Source organism: Rhipicephalus sanguineus, chromosome 9, assembly GCF_013339695.2.
Source record: "Rhipicephalus sanguineus isolate Rsan-2018 chromosome 9, BIME_Rsan_1.4, whole genome shotgun sequence".
Lineage (NCBI taxonomy): Eukaryota > Metazoa > Arthropoda > Arachnida > Ixodida > Ixodidae > Rhipicephalus > Rhipicephalus sanguineus.
The window spans coordinates 43,069,029-43,092,053 of NC_051184.2; the positions used below are offsets into that span (position 1 = coordinate 43,069,029).

General features: G+C 46.5%; 1 protein-coding gene across 1 annotated transcript in view; it reads left to right on the top strand.

Moving 5' to 3' along the window:
* LOC119405058 (uncharacterized) overlaps window positions 1-23,025 on the top strand; it is a 33,961-nt gene extending 10,936 nt beyond the window's left edge. Inside the window, exons 2-3 of the mRNA XM_037671818.2 lie at window positions 16,899-17,181; window positions 20,277-23,025. Of these exons, the coding sequence (XP_037527746.1) occupies window positions 16,938-17,181; window positions 20,277-20,650 (618 nt within the window). The 5' untranslated portion in view covers window positions 16,899-16,937 and the 3' untranslated portion in view covers window positions 20,651-23,025. The remainder of the gene's footprint in view (window positions 1-16,898; window positions 17,182-20,276) is intronic.

The window sequence follows — 23,025 nt, forward strand, 5'->3', positions numbered from 1 at the left end:
TCACTTCCAAAGTGTACCTAAATGCCCATTCTCCCGATCGAAACCCATCGCTAGCGCGCCAACTCTGACGTAGATCTATAGGAGGGGCAACGAAAGATGTAGTGACGTCACACCAGATCTACTGTAGTGACGTGAGCGGCCTCCGGACCTCCGCCACCTCCGCAACGTACGTACCGGCTGTAGTGAACTATAATATATTCTAGTTCACTATAGTACCGGCAAAGCATCGGTTGCTACATCACTTGCCGGGTTTCGATCGCTTCCTGGCTAAGTGCGTCACAGCCTTGTGTGGTCACGTGACCGAGCCCCCTACACTTCTACGTCACTGCCCAACTTCGGCGCCCAGAAACCGAAACCGAAAGTTGTCCACATCGAAAGGCGATATTAAATTATTTAGCGACAATCTTGGTGCGTGCATCATGCTTCCTGGAGCTATAGGAAACGCTTACAGCAAAGAAAGCGCGAAGCTTGATACAATGTCACGGCGGCTTCGCAGCCCAGTTTCACCAAAATAAATGTTGCAGCAGAAAGTGACTGATCGAGAATGGTCCTAATAGCGCTTAAGCATTATTTGGAACTCGGTTATTTAACCGACACATCGTGACACTAGCCGACAGTAGCCATCATATAGCTAACAACATATGTGGTATGGTTACTTGTTGTGACAACCGTAGTGGCCTACGGTCCTTATGCGCCGATCGTATGCTATGGTGCGGTTACTTGTCGCGCCCTCTGTATACGGTATGGTCACCTAGCTGTTGCACCCACTGTATACAGTACGGTTACTTGTTGCGCTGACTGTATACGGTGGGGTTACTTGATGTGCCGACTGCATAGTATGGTTATTTGTTGCGCCAACTGTATGATATACTTACTTGTTGCGCTGACTGCATCGCGTGATTACTTACTGAATTCGTCTATATCAATACGCAACTTGAAATACTGTCACATATACCTACGTAAGATCGCACGTATTTTCATGGGCCACAACGCGCCACCTTACGCACGGACGGACGCGCGGTTTTCCGGGAAATTGCTCAGAACGCCTACGCATTAAACGAGTTAGTAAACCGATGGCGGAACTACTAGCGCGTGACATTAGTGGTGTCCCAGCATCGAAGAGACTTGGTAAATAGTTACTACGCGAGCGCACAAAGGCGTAATAACTACTCTATACGGATCGATCGTACGCAATTACAACCACGTGGAGCAAACGCCTGTCACCATTATTACTCGACGAAAAGATCTCCGGATTCGCGATAAGTCTGACGAAACGTGATGAGTGATGAGGCAACACCGTCTCGGGACCACGTCGATTATCGTATGACAGCGCCACTTTCTTAAGCTTTTTTTTTTCTTTTTTCTTTTTTGTAATTTTGCTTGTTGGCACGACTACCTGCCGGGAGAGTCCCGTGTCTTCACGCACGTTCCGAGACTGTGCGGGGCGGGTCAATGTCACCGCGCCGCCATCTCGTGACGTCATTCCAAGGTCAGCGTGCGTCTTGCTACATCGTCTAAATGGCATTTGTATCGGATCCAGAATAAGTAAAGACTATGCAAGAAAAAATGCGGAAGCAAGAACGGCGTTCGCCGCATATCAAGTCACTGACGTCATTGGAGGGTCGAAGTACAAACGTTAAACTAAATGTTGGGATTTAACATCCCACGCCACAACGACGGTGTGATTACGATGTACGCCGTGTTGAGAGATACCGCACTGATTTTGTCCATCTGGGCTTTTTCAACGTGCAGTTAAATCTATAGGTATACACTCGCGTTTCTACCCCATCGAAACTCGGCTGCGCTGTTCGGGAATCGGATCCACGTCTTCGAGCCACGTTATCAGCGCAACATATTAACCAATGTATCTACGTACGAGTCACTTTAGTCGCTAACCTACTTATTAATAATTGCTGGTGTTTAACGTCCCAAATCCACGATATTATTATGAGGGACGCCGTAGTGGAGGGCTCCGGAAAATTTCGACCACCTGGGGTTCTGAACGTGCACCTAAACCTAAGAACTTGGACCTCGAGCATTTTCGCCTCATCGAAAATGCGGCCGCCGCGACCGGGATTCGATCCTGCGACCTTCGGGTTAGCAGTCGAGCACCATAACCGCTAGACCACCGTGGCTGTCAGGGGCGTAGCCAGAAATCTTTTTCGGGGTGGGGGGGTGGGTTCAACCATACTTTATGTATGTTCGTGCGTGCGTTTGTATGTGTACGTGTGATATAGGCAAGCAAAATTTAAAATTTTCGGCGGGGGGGGGGAGAAGTTCGACCCCCCCCCCCCCTGGCTACGCCCCCGGTGTCGGTTATCTCTGAACCGCTTGGGTAAAAATTTTAAAACTGACCACCTTCACTGATCGGTAGTTTTGTTACACAGCATCCGAATTTATTGCAATTTGCGACAAAACATTCAAAAAGGATGAAAATTCAATGGCCAAGTCCAGTTTTTTTATGTGCAACACCGGAAGAAAAGACTATTAAATAATAAAAAACGAAAACCGCGAAATGCTATACAAGGAGGGATGGCTAGTCCGGCACAGCGTTCGCGTCAGCCAGCGGCGGTGGAAGTTGGTGACGACAGTTTTATCATGTTACGGGGGGTTGACGCAAAATCCGAGCACTACTACGACGCGCTCGCCGCGCCGCGTCGACTTGACTCATGCGCAATCCCGCCTGGCCAGCGTCCCTCGTGTACGAAATTTCGTGGATTATCGCGGTTATCGTTTTTGCTTAATTATTCATTTTTTTCGACGTTGCACACAAAAAAAAAAGAGGGCCACTATATTTTCGTCCTTTGTGAATTTTTTGCCTCAAACCGCGTTAAAATCGCACAATTTGTAACAGAACTACAGCGCAGTGAAATAGGTCAGTTCTAAAAGAATCACCCTGTATAATTTTCACATACAGACAAAGGGTCTGATAAAAGAAAATGCGAAAGCGATGACGCAACTGTGACGCAAATCGCCAGACTAGCGCTCCAGTCTTCGGTCCGCCTTCTCACTCTCCAACCACGTTTATTGTAAAATAAATGTTTAACATAACCTTACACACACGCAAGCGCAACCCTTGCGCAATCGCGCACTTTTACGCAAAATTTGTGCAGCCGTCCTGTTCACCTGACGCTCTAATCGACGCGATTAAACGTCGAGGCTTTCCTGCACTCAGAATAGTGGTAGTTCTTCAGGTTAATTTCAACCTGGCATTCGTTAAATGAACGCTGATATCTCAGCCCTTGGACGGGTTTTTTCCCTTCTGCCGTGTCGCTCTTCGCCCGTCGGTGTACGAAGACGCCGCGGAAATGGAAATCGTGGCCGCCACCTCGTGCTTCATGAGGGCGAAACGCTAATTAAGGACAGCAGATTTGTCCACGAGAACTCGACCCGACCGGATTGAATCGGATGCCCAAGTGACTCAACCCGACCTGACCGCGTCTACGTGCTTCTTGCCAGTCTGGCGGATTGTGTGAGGCAAACCATGAGGAGCGAAACCAGACATTTTTCTTTCGAAGGGAGGGGGGGGGGGGGTAACCAATGTTCGTGCGTGCGTTTGTATGTGTGCATGTCCTTTCAAGTTTTGCTTTTGCATATCGACAATTTTCTCGTGGACGCCGCCATGTTGCTTAACGGGCGGCGCTGTCTCTAATCTGGCAACCCACTGGCTCGCGCAAATGCGCAAACACTCGCCTTTGCATGGTCACACGCACTCCGAGCCGTTTTGCGCACACCTGCACGAGCACTTTGAGCCGTTTCCACACACTAGTAAGAAAGGAAAGGTGAGTTGCCAGACCACTCTTCCTTGCCCCGCGAGAACGGTCTATACACAAGCAAAATTGAAGATTTCCAGGCCGGGGGAGGGGGGGGGGAAGGGAGAGTGTTGACACCGCCCCCCCCCCCCCCCCCCCCTCACACTCTGGTTACGATTCGACAACCCGACTCGACTTCATGTTCCAAGTACTCCGTCTCATCGTTCTCAAGTACATCGGTTTCAAGGATGACGTGTACTTTCATTCGGCCTCTATATACGTCAACTTCAAGTAGTTTTGCTTTAGGAATTTATCGGAGTTAATGCAACACTGCCGTATCAAGGCCAATTTTCCTCGCTACGATTGTAATACACTTGGCATTCCCCTTTTTCACCGCTACGCTTCTAACTTAGCCGCGATGACTCAGCAGTTACTCTATACAGCGCTCACCGTTGACCACGGCATCGCGGGTTCGATTCTTGGCTGCTGCGAGCCTCCATTTCTACAGAGCTCAAACCCAGAAACGTCCGCAAGCTGCCGCTTCTTCAACAATAGTTTTATGATCCCGCTAAAATGGTTAAAATCGGGCCGATCCTAGCACTAGGAAAATAACTTCATATTCATTTTTTTCTGCTCCGGGATACGGACTGCCTTTCTGTGGGTCATGTCCAGTAATAATACGTTTCAGTTTTTTTCGGTCATTGATAAAACGCTTGAAGAGCTGAGAAAACTGAATCGCCCTTTGATTCACCCACCCACATGTTTGTTCACTCACTCACTCACTCACTCACTCACTCACTCACTCACTCACTCACTCACTCACTCACTCACTCACTCACTCACTCACTCACTCACTCACTCAATCAATCAATCAATCAATCAATCAATCAATCAATCAATCAATCAATCAATCAATCAATCAATCAATCAATCAATCAATCAATCAATCAATCAATCAATCAATCAATCAATCAATCAATCAATGCCTGACGACCTTTCCTCCGCCATTCGCCTCGTTGTACGTCAGGAACTATGTCAGCATGCTTCTGTTGCATCGGCATGCACGCTGAAGACACGCAGTGTGGTACACAATCTACCGCAAGTTTCGACGGGCGCAACTGCCACGACCACGTGCCGTGGGTGAAATCAATCGATCAATTTTATTTATTCCAGAGTACAGGTTGCAGAACGGCTCCTAAAGCAAAAAACTGGTTTCTATAGCCAGACGAGGCCACACAATATGTACAGGGGTGGTCAAAATTTTTCAGGCCGCTACCCCATGTAACCCTATGGCAGCGTGGCCTGGGAACTTTTGACCACCCTTGTACGTACTAATGTACTACAATATGTACATACATACTTAGGCTGCTCGATACATGTGTATAGCGTATTGGATGCAAAGCACATGCTCCGCGTTCCGCTAGTTCGAAACACGCGTTGATGCCACTTTCGAGACAGGCTGGCGACAGATAATGACCGCTCTTGCGAACGCGCACACACTTTCACTTGACGACCTTGTCAAGGCTTCAGGCAATTGGCTGCTTGCCAACGCTCACTCGCCAGGGCGCGCACGTTTCCCATTACTCGACGAGCGACGATCGGCGCATTCAGGCACGCGCGTCCGTTTCGTCTTCACGTGCGCCCACTTCGGGAATCTGCAATCAGCACGTACGCAGTTCGGAATCGAAAACCGACCGCGAGCTCATCAGATATTAAGTTATTTAAAATTAAAATGGTCCGTGGTATTACGTGCGACAACCACGATACGATTATGGGGCACGACGCAGTTGGGGATTCCTGGTTAATTCCGACGAGCTGTGGATCTTCAACACACACACCTACATCCAATTATATGCAGATGTTTTTGCATTTCGCCTTCAACGAATGCGGCCGCCGTGGCCGCTGTAATCGAACGGTCGTTGCGTTATCAAGAATCTTTATTAAGGCGAAAGCCTTAATTAAAGCCGTTTGATGCCTCGTCAAACGTGAAAGCTGACCGTCGGCGTCGGCATTCGGCGGCGTGGGCGTCAACATGAGCGGTGAAGGAAAAAAAAACATCATCACTTGACGACGTCGCCACATGACATCATGATGTCACATAGTGCAAAAGTCTGTGACATCATCAGGTCACATTACGACGCCATCGCATGACATTGTCGCTTAGTCAAAGGTGGGGCCGATTACGGAGGCAGTGCAAAACCAGGTGACGTGCAGAAAAAACTCGCAATGCCTACGAACATGGAGGCGGTGAAAAACCACGTCAGGTGCAGAAAGGTTTCGTAGGGAGGGGGGGGAGGGGGAATAGGACCAATACATCAACTGAGAAAAAAAAAATAAAAACAAGATGGCTTTCAACTTCCAGACATCTTAGGCGAATGCATAAGGGAATCTGTGAGTAAGTTTCTTGGTAATGTCAAATATCAAAGGGCTCGTGAATGGAAAGTTTTTTTTTTTTTAATGTTGGAGGGAGCATGAATGACACGCCGGTCAGCTGTACGATTCAGATATCATTGTCTGAAAGGTAGCTGTACCGCTAGGCGCGAATGATGTCTGCACACGCGTTTATGTGTAGCTTTATCCTCAGGTTCACGCCAGAAATAAACTAGCTGGTGCTCCAGCAGTGTCGTCGCGCTTGTGTTATATATGCGCAAGCATTCTGTGTCTACTGTACCTTCCCAAACCACCAGTGCGCAACGCAACAGGTCACAATAATTGGGCAGGCCCCACGGAGATAGTGCAGAGCGGTGATAGGCCATGGGTGTCCTTTAACCACCTTCACTCGTACTATACCAGAACCTGGCTTACCGTATTTACTTTTATATTACCGGCACCTGGTATACCGCAACTACTCGCATATTAGAGGCAGTGGGTAGCAATCACTAACGTCCGCTAGCCATTGCCTAAATGAAGGCTACAGTGCTGGCTAATGAATGTCGGTTAAATTATGAATAACGTCGGACTGCGCTGCGATATGTTCGTTAATGATGTAATTTGCAACAAAGCTTACGTACTATCTGGCAATGCCCCGTAGAGAACTTTAGCTTAAGTTTTTATCCTTCATCCCTACATCATGTGCGTCTTCCATAACGGCAATTTTGTCTCAATCTAACATAACAGCAGGCAAAATGGATGTAGTACGCTACCGAGTCTCTCATTCCTTTGTGAATAATGCTAAATATGCTTCTGCAATGAGCAACGATAACGTATCGTTAAGAGATACGAAGACGGAAGTGAGAATCAGCGCGTGAGCAGGGACATCTGGTATTGCGATTAGGCGGGGGACGTGAAGTGCAGCAGATAACCGATTGGTATTGATAAGGGGGACAAAAATGGTACCGAGGGAACGTGAGGGGAGGGACGAATGGCAGTTGAGGGCCGGCAGCGATAGAACAAACGGAGAAAGGAGATCAGAATAATTGCGCGCAGGGGATCGAATCGCCTGGTGGCAATACAGGTGAAACGAACGAATTACTTCCTCCTGCGGTGGAGTCAATCAGATTGATCGTAATTACGATGGCGAATATAGCAGCTATATGTATACGCCGGCGGCTGTGATAATGATTGGTGAAAAAGATAGGGAACGTTATCTCTATACGTAAAACCACCGTCTACATGAGTCGATTGAAAGTGGCATTTGGTTTTTGCAAGGTGTTCAAATACAAAATATCAACTACCTTGTAGAATCTGCAAATGAGTTCTGCGGAATCCTATAGAGGTGGCGGAAGGCTTATGAATGGGATAATTGACGACCACCTCTTTGTAGCACGAAGTCACAAGAAAATCCATGCGGATTTCTCAGAAAGGAAAGCTTCTTAGTTGAAGAAAAATTTGTCCTGATCCGGGGATCGAACCAAGGACCAACGTCTTTCCGGGGTGGTCGCTCTACCAACTGAGCCAACCAGGATGCTAGGAATTGGCCGCGCGAGGGCGAAGTAGTAAGCAACTCGAAGGACGTGGACACAGAATATTGCAAATGAGTTCTGCGGAATCATACCACATTTGCTAAGGAAGGCTTTTTTAAATGCGAAGCATTTCTTAGCGAACCTCAGGCACTTTGGCCGTTTCTTTCTTTCTTTCTATCTATCTATCTATCTATCTATTAGCCGCTTACGTCTGGGCGCTTTCCAGGTCGTCTCCATAACTTGTATTATACCAAAATTGGCATAGCAAAGGATCAGTGTATGGCGAACACGATCCACAGGTCATTACATGAATAATGCAAAATACCTGTCGCGTACGTCATGAAACCCTTTCTCTCAGTCACGTGTGGCACATACCCGCATACCAGAGTTCATGTTTTGCGGGTATGTGCCACAGGTGATAGAGTCTCAACCAACACAGTAACCGCGAACACACACACACACTGACACTCAAGTAAAGTGATAATAATAATAATTGTTGGGGTTTTATGTCCCAAAACAACGATATGATTATGAGAGACGCTGTACCGAAGGGCTCCGGAAATTTTGACCATCTGGTATTCTTTAACGTTTACCGAGATCGCACAGTACACGGGCATATACATTTTGCCTCCATCGAAATTCGACTGCCGCGGCCGGGATCGAACCCGCGACCTTCGGGTCAGCAGCCGAGCACCGTAACCGCTACGCCACCGCGACGGACGCAAGGAAAGTAGCTGAAGATAGAACAGCCCTCGAAGACGCTCAACTACCATCCACTCGTCCACGTGGTCCGCAACGTGGATTACTCAAAAACCGGGATCAATGCTTCCTAAAATAAATCTGTCGAGAGAACCAGGCCTCTCATCATTACCGGTGACTTCAACATTGATTTATCAAGACCTAACAATGCCTGGTCCTTATACTGCGTGAAAGACGGCTTAGATGTGGACAGGGCATCAAAAGACCTCGCTGCCGCGTCCGCGGCAGGAGGCATCATAGAGCATTTCATTCGTAAGAGGCACACAGGATTTCCACCAGCTGTACTATACCTCGCACTTAACTGCCCTTAGACCCCTCGTAACCGCGATCGCGAACGGATGCGAAGAACAAGTCCGGTCCAGCTGCTGGGGCTCACTGATCACGGTGATGATGACCTTCTTCAAAAACTGTCAGGAACCCCTTCCACAGACGCACACGGGTTCGTGCGTGCGTGCGTTCGTTCTCAGTGCGTGCGTTCTCCGTCATAACGGACAAATGCAAGCATAACAAATTTAACAACTCCAACTGTGGCTGTAACGTACATACAGTGCGCCTGCGCTTGCCACTTGGCTGTGTATATATCTAGGAAAACTTTCTTGAATGAAGCTTAGTTGCGAGTAACGGCTGTCCTGCACATCAGTGTTCCTTCTTTGTCTTGTTCGGATTCACGCTATCCAGTATTGAAGAATATAAGCACTACCTATCAGCTTACCGTGTCTGGTGTTGATAACATTAGTGTTGCTGTTGGCATCGTTACGCAACAGTAAATAACTGGTTGTATAATACACATGCAAGTCTTCAACATATGAGTGTGCGTATACCACTTACACATTTCTCTAGCGTCATTCCGTAACGTTTCGGTCAATGTGAACAATTACGCCAGTCACCATCCCGCGCATGCTTCGCATAACATTGCCGATTTTTTTTTTTAATCGACTTTTAGGAAGTGCGACATTATGACGTGTCAATAACGCATGTATGAGATGCTTCTTTCACGAACACATATTTTTTAAGAAATAATAATTTGTTCACTCATTCGTTGATTTAGATGCCCTAAAGGCCCAAATGCATAACAATGAGGAGCGGGAATAATTAGTCACTGCTTTATCGAAACTTGAGGCGTCGGATACGTCGACGTTGAAGGAGGGGGGTGGCTCCACTCGTTAACTGTTCTTGGTATGAAGGAGTTGGACTAAGCATCGGTTCGACACAATGGAACACCAACTCTGAATTGATCTGCGTGAGCTGGCGGGCGAGAGCAGCAACAATTTGTGCCCGAGAAGGAGGGGTTTCAAGTAACAGACTATGTGGATCAGACACATAAGTGAATTTTACGGCGTGAATGGCTAAACCTTGTGTGTAGGTATAGTTTCAGTAACGACACACTGGTGTAATGTGAACAATTAAATATAAATATGACTGGCGCCGTATTGAATTGACTCAGTAGTGTCGGAAAGTGCTTACTGGTAAGAGTCCCAAAATGTGCACGCATATTCAAGTTTAGACCTCACTAAGCGTTTAATAAAATTGTTTGATGAATAGGGCAGCAGAGAAGAAGTTACGAGAAGGGAAAACTGACCACGCAGTCTGTGACATTAGTGACGTAATTTTTTTTACTGCGATACCCACTTGTCCTTAACGCATAACGATTGGGTTGCATATATGTACTATGCGTGTGCTGGAGGGCCTGTGTTGTGTATGCACTGAATCGGTGTTTTGTGAAATATGTTATCGCGTAGTTAACGCGAACGTTGAATACTCTCCCCCAATGTGAAACAACCCCGAATTTTCGCTCACAGCTGATATAGCTTGCCTTGTGTGTGCTTGTATAATAAGGAAAAATTTTGCGACAGGTATTTTTAAACCGCAGGAAAACATAGGAAATGGTACGTGAGTGACGTTCTGAGAAGCCAGTTCCGCTAGGACGGTTGTTTCAACACAGTCGAAAGACTGACTTCCTAATTCGAGTAGAGAAACTATTGCAATCAAATAGGTATTGACCCTTGGCAGCCACGCGGATATGCCGTGCCATTCGCGAAAGGTAATTTCGAAGAAATCTGCGAGCTGTCCTTTTTCTTTTCGAACCTAATGTATACACTGACACTTCCGTTTCGTTATCAACAATCCGCAACTGTCAAATGTATTACATTTTTTTTGCTGCAACGCAGTTGGGCCATCCGATGTCAGAGCTCAGCTCTATTGAGTCCTTCTCAATTGCCATCCACCTGGTGCGTAGCGTGCACTTCGACATTTAGCGCAACCGCATCCAGTCGTAACTATGCAACAGGTGCTCCCGGCACATCTGCTTTAACGAAATTTCCTTTGCGCAACCCACTTACAAGCGCTTCATGAGGCATGTGCCACCAGGTATACAGGAAATCGTGTCAGTAGCTCGCGGTGAGCTCATATCGCGGCTGTCGCGGAGTTGCGTAACACCACGCACATTGAAGACACGTATTCCATCGGCTTTTCAGTTCCATCTACGGCAGAGGTTCACGAAGAGTGAATGTCGAAATCCTTATTAAAACGAACGAACTAAACAGGAACAAAAAATTACGGAAATAGGCATGGCCTGAAGAGCAGCAGCTGGTTTTAAACCCCGCTGATGACGCAGCAAAAAAAAAAAACGGCAAAGGGAAAAGTTCCAAAAAGGGCCACGTGGTTTGAAGGGCGGAGTGTGACGTCCCCAGGACTACGCTCCGCGCGCTTGCGTGACTATAACTCATGGTGTACTTAGCAATAGCGACGTACGTACGTACATGCGCTGTCACTAGGAAAGTGGTCGCAGTACAACAGCTGTAATAGGTCATGGTCGCAGCTGCGTTTGTTAGCTCGCAAAACGAAATCGCGTACAGCCAGAATAGGAACTGATTTAAAAATAATACGCGTGTGCCTGCACGTGTGCGGGGTTGCAGAAATAGGCACCTTAATGTTCAAGTTCCACATTCAGAGGGTTGTGCGGCGACGTGAGAAGAGGTGAAGTCGCAGTATCGTCAATACCGCTGACTACAGGTGAGTTTTACGTTTGATTACAAGGACATGTTGAGCGAGTTAGTGCATGTTCACAGTAAATATAAACTGCGCCAGCTACCGACCACATAGACAAGGCACTGCGCTTGTACTTGTGTCTGGTCTACGTGGTCGTTAGTTTGCGCAGTTTATACCTTTTGTGAACATTTGACATTCGAGTCGTTTTTCACTCTCCTGCACCTACAGTTGAAGAGGCCTAAATAGTCAGCGCTGTCGCAGCAGATCTTCGACCGCTTGCGTATTCAGAGCGACCCCGCGTTGATTGGATTAGTGGGAATGTCAATTCAATTTTATTTTCCAGTATGTACATGCGGGATGGTTGCGTTGGGTTAAAAGCTACATAAATAGCTTGACGGGACCCAACGACTAGACGGTACAAGGCAGTAAGAACGAGCAGTCCGGTACAGCAATTAGAATGAAAAAGACAGCAAATGACAAGTACATGTTCAGTGGTTAACATCACATTCCAGCAATAGCTAGAACTGCTCAAGGACACAAATACTAACTGCAGGAAAAAGGGAAAAATAAAAAAGATAGAAATGTAATATAATAATAATAATAATAATAATAATAATAATAATAATAATAATAATAATAATAATAATAATAATAATAATAATAATAATTATAATAATAATATATACAACAAATACGGCTATAGCAAGAAGAATTATACAGTACTACTGTAGCAATGCTAGCTATACAGAGCAAAACAATCAAACACTAGCTATATAACGAAGCAGGTACCTCATGATAGTAAAATAACAGTATTAAAAGAAACGAAATAAGTTGCACAGTATGTCGTTATAACGAGATATGACAGTGCAAGTGAACGAAATATGAGCAAGTTGAACGAATCGCATTCCTCTGCGATCGCGTTTTGATGGAGAAGAAACAGAAGGACGCCGCTGTATTGTTCAGATGATGGCTCAATTCAATCGCGAGCCGTAACAAAAGTTGCCTGATCGATTTTGTATACTTGTTCAGAGAATACCTGTAGAAGAACCAACGATGATCTTCGTAGTTCCCTCTCCCCCTGTGTATAAAGTAACAATCAAATCCTGACGCTTTTCTTGTGAACACCCCTGCATTCTGTTTCTTTTTTATGTGCTGTAGACATGATTCCAAGCAACTTAAGCACACGAAGCGTGGCATATGAGCCAAATATCTCTTCGTGTCTCTGTTCGGTAACAGCTGTGAGAAGTCGGCGCTGCAATCTACGTTCAGATGCGGCCGTGACCTTCTTACAAGGCGCTGAGGGGAGGGTCATAAAGTAACCGGAGCTCTGGAGGAAATGACGAGTGGCAGGCAGCATTCTAATCCTTATCGCGACTTCTTCCTGGCAGCGAAAACATGCCAGGTCGGTTTCCGTCCGTGAAACTTCTCAAGTTTCTCTCGAGCGGAAAACTTCCAGCGACACGCAAACCCCGTACATTCACGATCTCAACATTCCATCTATTCTTTCTTTCTTTCTTTCTTTCTTTCTTTCTTTCTTTCTTTCTTTCTTTCTTTCTTTCTTTCTTTCTTTCTTTCTTTCTTTCTTTCTTTCTTTCTTTCTTTCTTTCTTTCTTTCTTTCTTTCTTTCTTTCTTTCTAGGTACGCAAGAAACCCGATATTATACATTTCACGACTTCGCGAAGTGTTTCACGGACACGGTCAATCAATCAATCAATCAATCAATCAATCAATCAATCAATCAATCAATCAATCAATCAATCAATCAATCAATCAATCAATCAATCAATCAATCAATCAATCAATCAATCAATCAACGAATTTACTCAGCATGCAAAACATCGCAATGTTGCAGGAGCAGCGTGTGCTTTTATACTTGAACTACAGACGACCCGAGCAAGAAGAAGAAAGAACAGAAAGTTAAAGTATGAAACAACTAAGTCTGCAAGGAAGTTTTGCTTCTTTCATAGACCTTTTCACAGAAGGCTTCCTGGGCGCCGCCATGACCCGCATAGGACGCCGCTAAATAGGCATGACCCCCCAAAAATGCACTGCCGAGGCTGTGACGTCAACCTTTGTACTCCCATGCCACAGTCCAGAAGGGAGATGATGGCTCTTCTGTGAAAAAATATACACAAACGCACGCACGAGTGTGGAAACAGAGAAGCACCAGTTGCAGCGCGGCGCCTGTTTGAGAGAGAGAGAGAGACTCTTTATTGGAAAAACAGAGATTTTTGCCGGCGTCAGTATATAACCGCTGGCATGCTACTCTGTGTAGGGATGGGGAAGGGGGTTGACAGACTAAATAAGAGAGGGAAGGAAATAATAAAAAGAAAGAATATAGAAAAATGAAATGCGCAAGTGAACCTGATAGAAATATTTACAACGAGTGTGTCAGGTAAGTGAAGCCTTTGCTGTATGAAATAATCGGGTGCAATCATTAAAGCTTTCCTACTAGGCCAATGTTTGACAAGTAATTAAACAGAGACTGTAAAACCCGTCGCTGTTTAGAAGGGCCGGGCACTGGGCCTAATATGTTGGGCAACGTTAATTGATCGTGACAAATCATGTCCATTTGTCTCTCAAACATTGCTCTCTCATCGCGGTACGCGGAGCAGTCCAGTAATATGTGCTCTACTGTCTCTATGCTGCCACAGTTATCACAGCAGGGACTAGTGGTGCGCCCTATGCGGTACAAATAACTGTTCGTGTATGCCACGTTCAGTCGAAGACGATGGTACAGTGTCTCAAGTTGGCGAGGCTGGGCGCCTGTTTGTACTTCTATTAGCCACTACATCAGCAATGATTTGCGATATCATTGACACCAATTGATGGATCGTTCATCACAAACACGTCTCGAATCCGCTCATGTATTCGTGCCACAGGCGTCCCATTACCATCATTCAGGTGACGCCCCTCACATTATTATCATTATCATCATCATTATCAGCATGTTTTAGTCAGCTGCAGGACGAAGCCGTGTCCCAATGACCTCAAGTTTGTCCTATCCTGTACGAGCTGATTCCATTATCCCTGCGAACTTCTTAATTTCGTCACACCATCTAACTCTCTGCCTTTCTCGATTGCGTTTCCCATCCCTTGGTGACCACTCTGTTGCTTTTACTGTCCACCGGTTGTCTTCTTCTATGCATTACCTGGCCAGCCCAGGTCCATTGCTTTCGGTTGAAGTCAACTAGCATATCAGCGACCCCTGTTTGTTCCCTGACCCATTCTGCCGTCCTCCGATCTCTTAAAGTTACACCTATCATTTTTCGTTCCATTGCCTGCTGCGTGGTGCTAAACTTTTTCTCTAGTTTTGCTATTTTCCGCGTTTCAGCCCACATGTGACAACTGGCAGTATGCAGCGGATATACTTTTTGCTTCAATGACACCGGTAGATTTCGTAACATTATTTGGGAGTGCCTGCCGAATGCACTCCAGCCAATCCTTATTCTTCGGGGAATCTCCTTTTCGTATTATAGGCTCTCCTCTTAGTAGCCCTATATGCACTCATATATTTGATGTGTTCTAGCTTTCATATATACTGATATCTTACAGCGCTCTCCGCCGTCCTTCCCCGCCATTTCTGTCGAAGATCGGTGGCTCGTCCTACCCGTATTTATTCGACTAGCACTGACTAACATTGGCTGATTGCTAACTGATGACCAATGTTGATTAATGTTGGATATCCACTGTTGTAACAGCAACACTGTCTTCATTCATGTATATCTAGCAGTGTTCTCGCTAAATAACAGCGGAGCCGTGTAAGCTAAGCCGTAATTTGTGCGGCCGATCAGAAAACTATCATCATCATCAACGGGTATGTGCCACATAAATCCCACTACTATATACAAAATAGGGATACAAAAAACAAAGAGAAAGAAAGAGAAGAAAGAAAGAAAAAATAACAATGAGAAATAAAAAAGCCCACCCAGCTGCGCTGTTCCTTCAGGCTCGGCACGACTAGTGCGAAGCTGCCGTACTAGGGAACGGGAAAGGAAACGGCGGCTGCGAGAAGAGCCCGAAGCGATGGAAGCCCTACGCCAACGACGACGTGTCCGTAGATCTGTGAGAGGTGCGAACGTTCGGTTTTGGAGTTTGGACATCCGTGTCGTGACTATCCTAGCTAGAGCCTAGCAACAACTTAGAAGCAACGAGATTAGACTTCAGAATCGTCCAGTTGCTCTGTTTCAAGCCTTGCGCGACTTAGTGCAAGCTTCGCCCTTTCTTGGTTTTTTTTTTTTTGCAAGTACATTTCAGCTCTAAACGTTCCTGTTGCGTGCAATGCACATTCCAGAAATTGCGCAGCGCGTGGTAAGACATAAAACGCAACGTGTCGTACGAGACGCTCGTATCGACAGCTTTCGTAATCAGCCGTGTGTTGTGGCTTAGCGCCAAAATCTACGAAAGGGGAAAATGAATCAGCGATAAGGCGAAAGAGTCGCTCACGAAAGGGGCGAGTTATCGAATGGTTTAACGCATGCGCGGCGCTGATAGCAGCTACATATTTTTCGCGAAATAAAATGCGCGAACTGGTGCAGCGCGTTACATCCTGAAAGCTCGCAGCTCTATATACGGGCCGTTTGTCTTATACCGAGCGGAAATTATTTGTTATTACGTTGGTACGTATCCTTTTTTACGAAGCTTCAGTGTTCTGTAAGAATCGTCAATTTATAGCGTCGTCATTGTTCAGCATCGTAATGCTGCAAATTTTATGGCGTTGTGGAGCAATCGTAATGCTTTCTTTGTTAAAGCGAACGATCGAAGCACCAATACATTGACTCAAGTGCCTGAAACTCTTGTGTTTGTAATCGAGCCGGCGTAATGAGAAAGAACCACCAGAATTAACGCGACAACTCGTGTATCTGCACGATGCTCCTGTGAACATTTGAGTCACGCGCAAAATCTCTCGACGCTTATACCGCAAACACTTAGGCGTGCGCACATGAGAAATGGGGAGGGGGGGCAGGGGGGGGGGAAGCTTCCCTAATAATCAAATGGGGCGCCAAGTGTGCCCTACCCCTCTACTCAGTCGGACCTGTTCCGTCATTGCACACAGGTTTTTGACGATAAGGGCGGCCTATAGGACCTCTAATAGTGCATTCCACGAACTGGTTACTTCACACCTTCACCATCCATAGGAAATCACTTCATTTTAGTTTTTGAATTCATTGCAAAGCTGGATTATCTTTCGGATTAGATCAACGGGAAGGGAGGGGTGTTGCTGCTGTCAAGCTTGGCCTTCCCCTAATGAAGTACCCTACGGACGCCTAAGCGCAAACGTACTCACACGTTCCTATTCAAACGCTAACACTATAGGAGTTTCAGCGTGAAAGCGGAGTGCGTAGGTATGTACAAAACCTGCCATATATTTACGCGCCTAATACCACCACAGTTGGCTGCTCTCGGCTAGTGTTGGCTACTGTAACCCATTGTCGGCTATCAAGGTAACTGAAGGCAACTAACCGTAATTCTTTCTTCCTTCTTTTGTTTGTTACAGTATCCTCGGGTGAGACATTCCCACAAGCTGGAAGCAACCATGAGCGCGCCAAGCACTGCAATCGCTACTCCGGTCGCGGCCTCCCTGCTACTGCTGTGGACCGCGCACGGGACCACGTGCCTGACGATCGGCGAGCCGACGCCGACGGGAGTCGAACACGGCGACCTCTCGCGGCGGCCGCCGCAGTACGTCATAGAAGTGGTCGAATACGTCACGAGGGGGTACGACATCGAGGAGCCACCGCCGTTCGTGGTCACCAACTCGACAAAGATGCCAATATCTCGTGAGTATCTTTACACTTGCCGTATCAGTAAAATAAAAAAGCGCTTTTTACAGCTCGAACATTTCAGAATTGTTAACTCTCGTAGCCGCCACGGATTTTAGTCACATACGGTAACTATGGCGGATTCTAAGAAAAGCAAGCACATGCAAGCAGGTGCCCACGATATGTCCAGTTTACAATAGTCACATTAAATTATACTGCAAGGTACCTACAGTATGCATGATGGAAACACGCATGATGGAAACACGCATTTAATCAGCGTTCCATGATTCCTAGTCCCAAAGGGCAGATGTCACTGTCGTATTTAATGTCATTAAATTACTTTGCACGAGTGGCTGCAGGTCTGAAACGTTTGTCGTTTGCAGACAAACTACAAACGATTACAAACGTTTAAAAATAACATGAAGTATGAAGACAAAAAAACCATCCAGCATCAAGAAAAATAAGGATTTCTTCAACCTTATCGCAACAAGAGAGACATTAATAGAAAAAAAAAACGCAGCAATTAATTCAGCAGTTCTTAGACCATTTATTACTAACTGGTAGCAAACCGAAAAACGTCTGGTTAACCTCCCTTCCTTTCGCTTAACCTTTCTCTCTCTCTCTCTCTACACATAGCTGTTATTACTGATTAAAGCAGTTATTAGTAATGTTAGGTGAGTTACTACACAACGAACGTCACGACAGGATGTCAAAAACGCGACTGCTCGATTTTTGTTAAGTTTGAACGCTGGTATGACTTGGGGGAGGGGGCAATTGCCCTTTGCGCACCCCCTGCCGACATCCATGCCCCCCTCCCCCCACTTCCCTTCTTGGCTACGCCAATGCATGGCCATAACCCTTCACATTAAACAAACTAGTGCCAAAAAGCGCATTACATTTCATTGTTAAAAGAAAAGTGTTTCAGTACTCCGTCTGTTTTACTATCTGACAAAGAAATTTCGTACTTATCGGCTAACCGTCTGAACTGAACCGATTACGCCTTTCAGTCACGATGCATCATCTGATGATGATCAAGGTTTCTGTTGTTTTTTTTTTTTTGTGTGTCTCTGTGCCTTTTCATGCTTTGTTTGTATCATTTTGTTTCTGACGTGGTGCGCCTAAGAATGTAATTATATTATTTTTCGCCCGAATAAACTTCAGTTGTCAGTCAGCGCTTCGTGTGGTGTGGTGTGTGTTCCTTCTTCGTAGTCGTCTTTTACTGCGCTGTTTCCCGTTTCACCAAAATTTAGTGCCCCTTGCTCCTTTCGTGGGCAAGTTTATGTTCGAAGCGTAAAACGCAAGAGTAGTTATAGCTACATGCCACGCGCCTAGGACTAGCAATTAGGTGCATTGTTCAGTGATGACTGAATGGTGGAGCTACATGTCACGCGCCTAGGACTAGCAATCAGATGCATTGTTCAGTGATGACTGAATGGTGGAGATTTCTGCAACTTCCTCGAGATAAGAAAAAAAATTGGTATCTTGTGATAGTGGATTTATTTCCGCGATTGTATGTAGTTTATAGATTCGGTTGCCCGATGCACGATAGCACGTGAAATGTATATTACTCACGGACTGAAACGCGAGAATGTAGGGATAAGCAATGCACGTACTCTCGTTTCCAACGTCTTCAGTTAAGGTCATATCGGCGTAATTTCGACTCGAATGCTTGAATCAGAGCCAACATTACTTTTAGAGGCCAGATTCATAGCGATATACGACGTGGTTATCTCGAGAAATCGTGCTTACCAGTCGTTATGCTGAAATCGGAGGGGATACAGCGCAAGAGAAGGCGAGGACAAGAAAGGCGACGCACACAGAGCGCTGACTTACAACACTTTACTGGTAGAAAGGGAAGGATGAACATTTATACACTTCGCTAACATGCGCCACAACCGGGGCAAATGAAGATTTTTTTTTTTAACATTATACATAGAGCAACCACCACTGCGTACACGGGCGTATCACTCATGGTCTGTTTAGATATGATATTTCATGAGATGGAAGTGCTATCGAAGGAGAGATGATGCAACTGCTATCGAACTTTCTGATGAAGTCTGCCTCGATGATTTCGCGTGTCAACTGTAAATTATGCCTAGCCAGGACCTCGCCTTTTTCAAAGAAGGGCGCGCAGCCACAGTCACGACAATGATCCTGCGCTGTATCCCCTCCGATGTCTAAACAACACGCCCAAGCTTCGATACTAAGTTATACTGAAAGTTCTGAGGTCGCGTTTAATCCGTGAGTACTGTACAGAAGGGTCCACATTCGTGCAGGCTTCCTGAGTGGACTACTGGCGGTCATTTAACTTCATTCTGCTGTGTACTGCTGCAGAGGATCACTTTGCTGGAGACACCACTATGTTGGACGATCGTTCTACGTGCCGCGTTCCAGTACTAACGTCAAGAGGATTTTTTTTTCTCCGCTCGGAAACGAATACAACAAAAAAACAAGCTGTGTATGCATTTCGGGCCTAATGGTTGATTCTTTTTATGCAATTATTGAATCTGACTGATGGAAGACTAATAAGATAATGAGTTATATGCAAATTAACATTATTTACTGAAACTCGCAAAACAACACATTCGTTCATTTTCTTTCTTGGAATGTAATACTGAGTGCCTCCGAATTATTCCATGCGAATTTGATGCGTTTGCAGTCAGTGCATCATAATTCGTGTCTGAAGGGGATATACTAGTACCGTGCACGAACCACGTCCACTTGCAGTTAGGGGCCCGACCAGCAATTTGACAGGTGCACATTCGTGTGTTCCCTTTAATAGTGGCCCGTACTGCACATCACATTACTTTCGCCCCTCTTGCAATCCTCCTTTTTTCATGATGCCACGGCGCATGCGCCGTTGCAATACCGGCTTTGCTTCTGGCAATACCGGCCTTGAAATACAGGCTTTGGTTCTGGCAATACCGGTTGTCCCGGGCCCTACCAAAACCCTACCAAAACGGCAGAGGGCAGCACAGCAAAATGAAAGAGGCGGATTCATGTGTGTATAAGATGTTTACGCTTTCGCCCGTCGTTTTATGCAGTCGTCTGTCCTAGTTGGCGCTGGAAACTTAGGCCTAATCCTGTTTTGCTTCCATCTTTTACGCTTGCAGATGCAGTCAAATCGGTGAACCCGTTCCTCTTGGTGGCCCTGGTGGTCACCGCCCTGCTGGTCCTGCTGCTTGGCTTCGCGTACGTGACGCGAAAAAGCGACACCGAGGACCCAGACTGCCCAGCTAACAGGCAGCAGCAACAGCAGCGGAACGCGAGCGCCGCATCGCGGCACAACGGGGCCTTCGAGCAAGACACCGAAGGCACGGACGCCTGTCCCGCACAGCCGCCGTCTTACGACGACGTCGTCAAGGTCCCCTGGACCATATGGGCGGCCACGCAGCAGGGAGTCTTCACGCAGGGCACCGGAGCCACTCCACCGCCTTCGTACGAAGACGCGAGGAGGACTTTCCCGTTTCCCGAGTGTGCGCAGTGATGACGTCAAGACACGAATGGATCTGACTTTACGGAAGTCGTGAACTCTCTTTGTGACGACGCCCATTCCCCTTCTACGACGTCAACGCGCCAGTCGGACGTGACGTAAGCGAAGATGATGTCACAAAGTTAGCGGATCTGACGTGACGGAAGTCATCTCTATTTGTGACGACCCTTGTATGACGTCTCCACATCCATAGTGCCAATTTATGTGACGTCAGTTCGTGAGCCAGAAGTATTTGGCCCATAAGAATTCGCTTACCCTCCTGGCGATGACGCTCGTAGGACGTTCCCGTTCCCGCGGGATACTGTCGCGGCTATGACGTATGGAAGATGACGCCACAAAGCTAGCGGATCTGTACTGACGGAAGAAGTAGTTCCCTTTGTGGTGACCCTTGTATGACGTCACCGCTTCCGTATTGCCAATTTGTACGACGTCACTTCACGAGCCAGGAGGATGTGGCTCGAAGGAATTCGCTTACTCTATTCGCGACGACGCTCGTTGAACGTTCCCGTTTCCGCAGGATACCCTCCTATGACGTCGCGGCTCTGACGGATGTGACACGTCAACTTGTCGGACGACAAAGTGACGTGTCTGTTTCTGGAGTGCCTCACGTTCGACGTCACTGTGTGGATGGGTAGTATGACGATACAAATGTGCTTTATCCACCAGTGAAGCCCGAGGATGTGGTATAAGTAATGAGCTACGACGCGTGTTTTGTTGTGGAGTGTAGCGGAAGAGTCCTGATGCTTCAGCAGTCGTAATAGTGAGCGAGCATAAGGAAGCGACAAGCCAGAATTACCTTCCCGTGCCAAAAAGACACCCGCCTTGCGGAATTAATAAGCGTCTGTACTCCGCGAAGGCATTGCAGAGGAGGAACCGGTGCGATTTTGTTGTTACGCGAGTGTGTACCCGCTTTTAGGTACGTTTGAATAGGAGTAGCTTTTACAGTAAGCTGAACTCTTGAATAGAAGTGTGTGAATAGGAAATGTGTGACCAGAAATATGTGACAGTGCTTCAGCAACTAGACTTGCGTGGAACCTCCGGCTATGAACCTAGACCGCCACGATAGTTAAGATACCCTAAGTGGGCACGTTCATGACCTGATGACATCGCTCGCCAGAACACGTGATATTCACTAACGTGCCCATCGGAAGCTCGTTTACAAGTTGAAGGCGTGTGGCAGCACCGATACTGCTTCCTCTACCATGCCACAAGAAATGATCCATTTCTTTCTTGCTTTCCTACTGTAGTTTGGTGGAAGAGCCTCCAAGTCACGTCAGTAGCCTCAAACTATGGAACCGCTTTCTGCACCAGAGTCGCCGAAGTGGCCAAGGAAGTGTTTCTGTGGGCTTCACGCGAAAGACAGTGAGTGTTTGCCTTGTGACGAGAACAGCGTTTTAACGGGCAGGACATTGTGTCATCGTCATCACCATCATCATCATCATCATAATCTGACTACGCCCACTGCAGGGTGAAGTCCTCGCCAATGTGTCTCCCGGGTTGCGCCAATCGACCCAGTCCTGTACTGTTATCACGACAAACTTCTTAATCTCATTCATCTCCCCACCTAACTCTCTGCCCCCTCCCCCGCTCCTGCGCTTGCCTTCTCTTGGAATCCAGACTGCTACTTTTAATGACCAGCGACTATCTTGCCTTCGCGCTAAATGCCCTGCCCATGTCCATTTCTTGTTGATTTCGACTAAGATGTACTTAACACCCGTTTGTACCCTGACCCATTCTGTTCTCTTCTTGTCTCTTAAAATCACACCTATCATTTTTCATTGTATACAAATACATAGAAGAGAGATACAGCGGACAACTACGGTGGACTGATGCGAGACGCGATTGTCGCTGACCTGTGTACACGTTAGTCAGTGCTCATAACTAGCAGGACATTTAGCGTCACAAGCACTGTTTGTACGACTAAATCTGTTCATCAGCCCTCTCGCCGTTATTCCGAGGGACGCTTACATTTCTTCCCCACGAAGAAGATGGTTAAAGCGTTTGTAATCAAAGGAAGCCTTTCTCGACGCTGGAACGTCTCAGAAACGCCTACTTGGCAGTGCCAATTATTTATAGAACACCGGGACAAATGAAATGACTCCGGCCTTTTCGTGCGTAGAGCGCCGCGAACACTAGTGATCATTGCAGAACTCGACTGCTTCTGGACTGTACATATCATGTGAATCTTCCTTAGAACATGCCATCAAACTACCACGCTGCGGATGTACTTTGTGCCTTTGCGTGGATTTCCACAACCTCATTAAAGTCGTCATCTCTCGTTTTTGTGCTTTTTCTTGCATTCATCAAGAAAACACCGTGAACTGTTTATTAAAGCTGCTTATGATCGGCAAATAAACACGTTAGACATG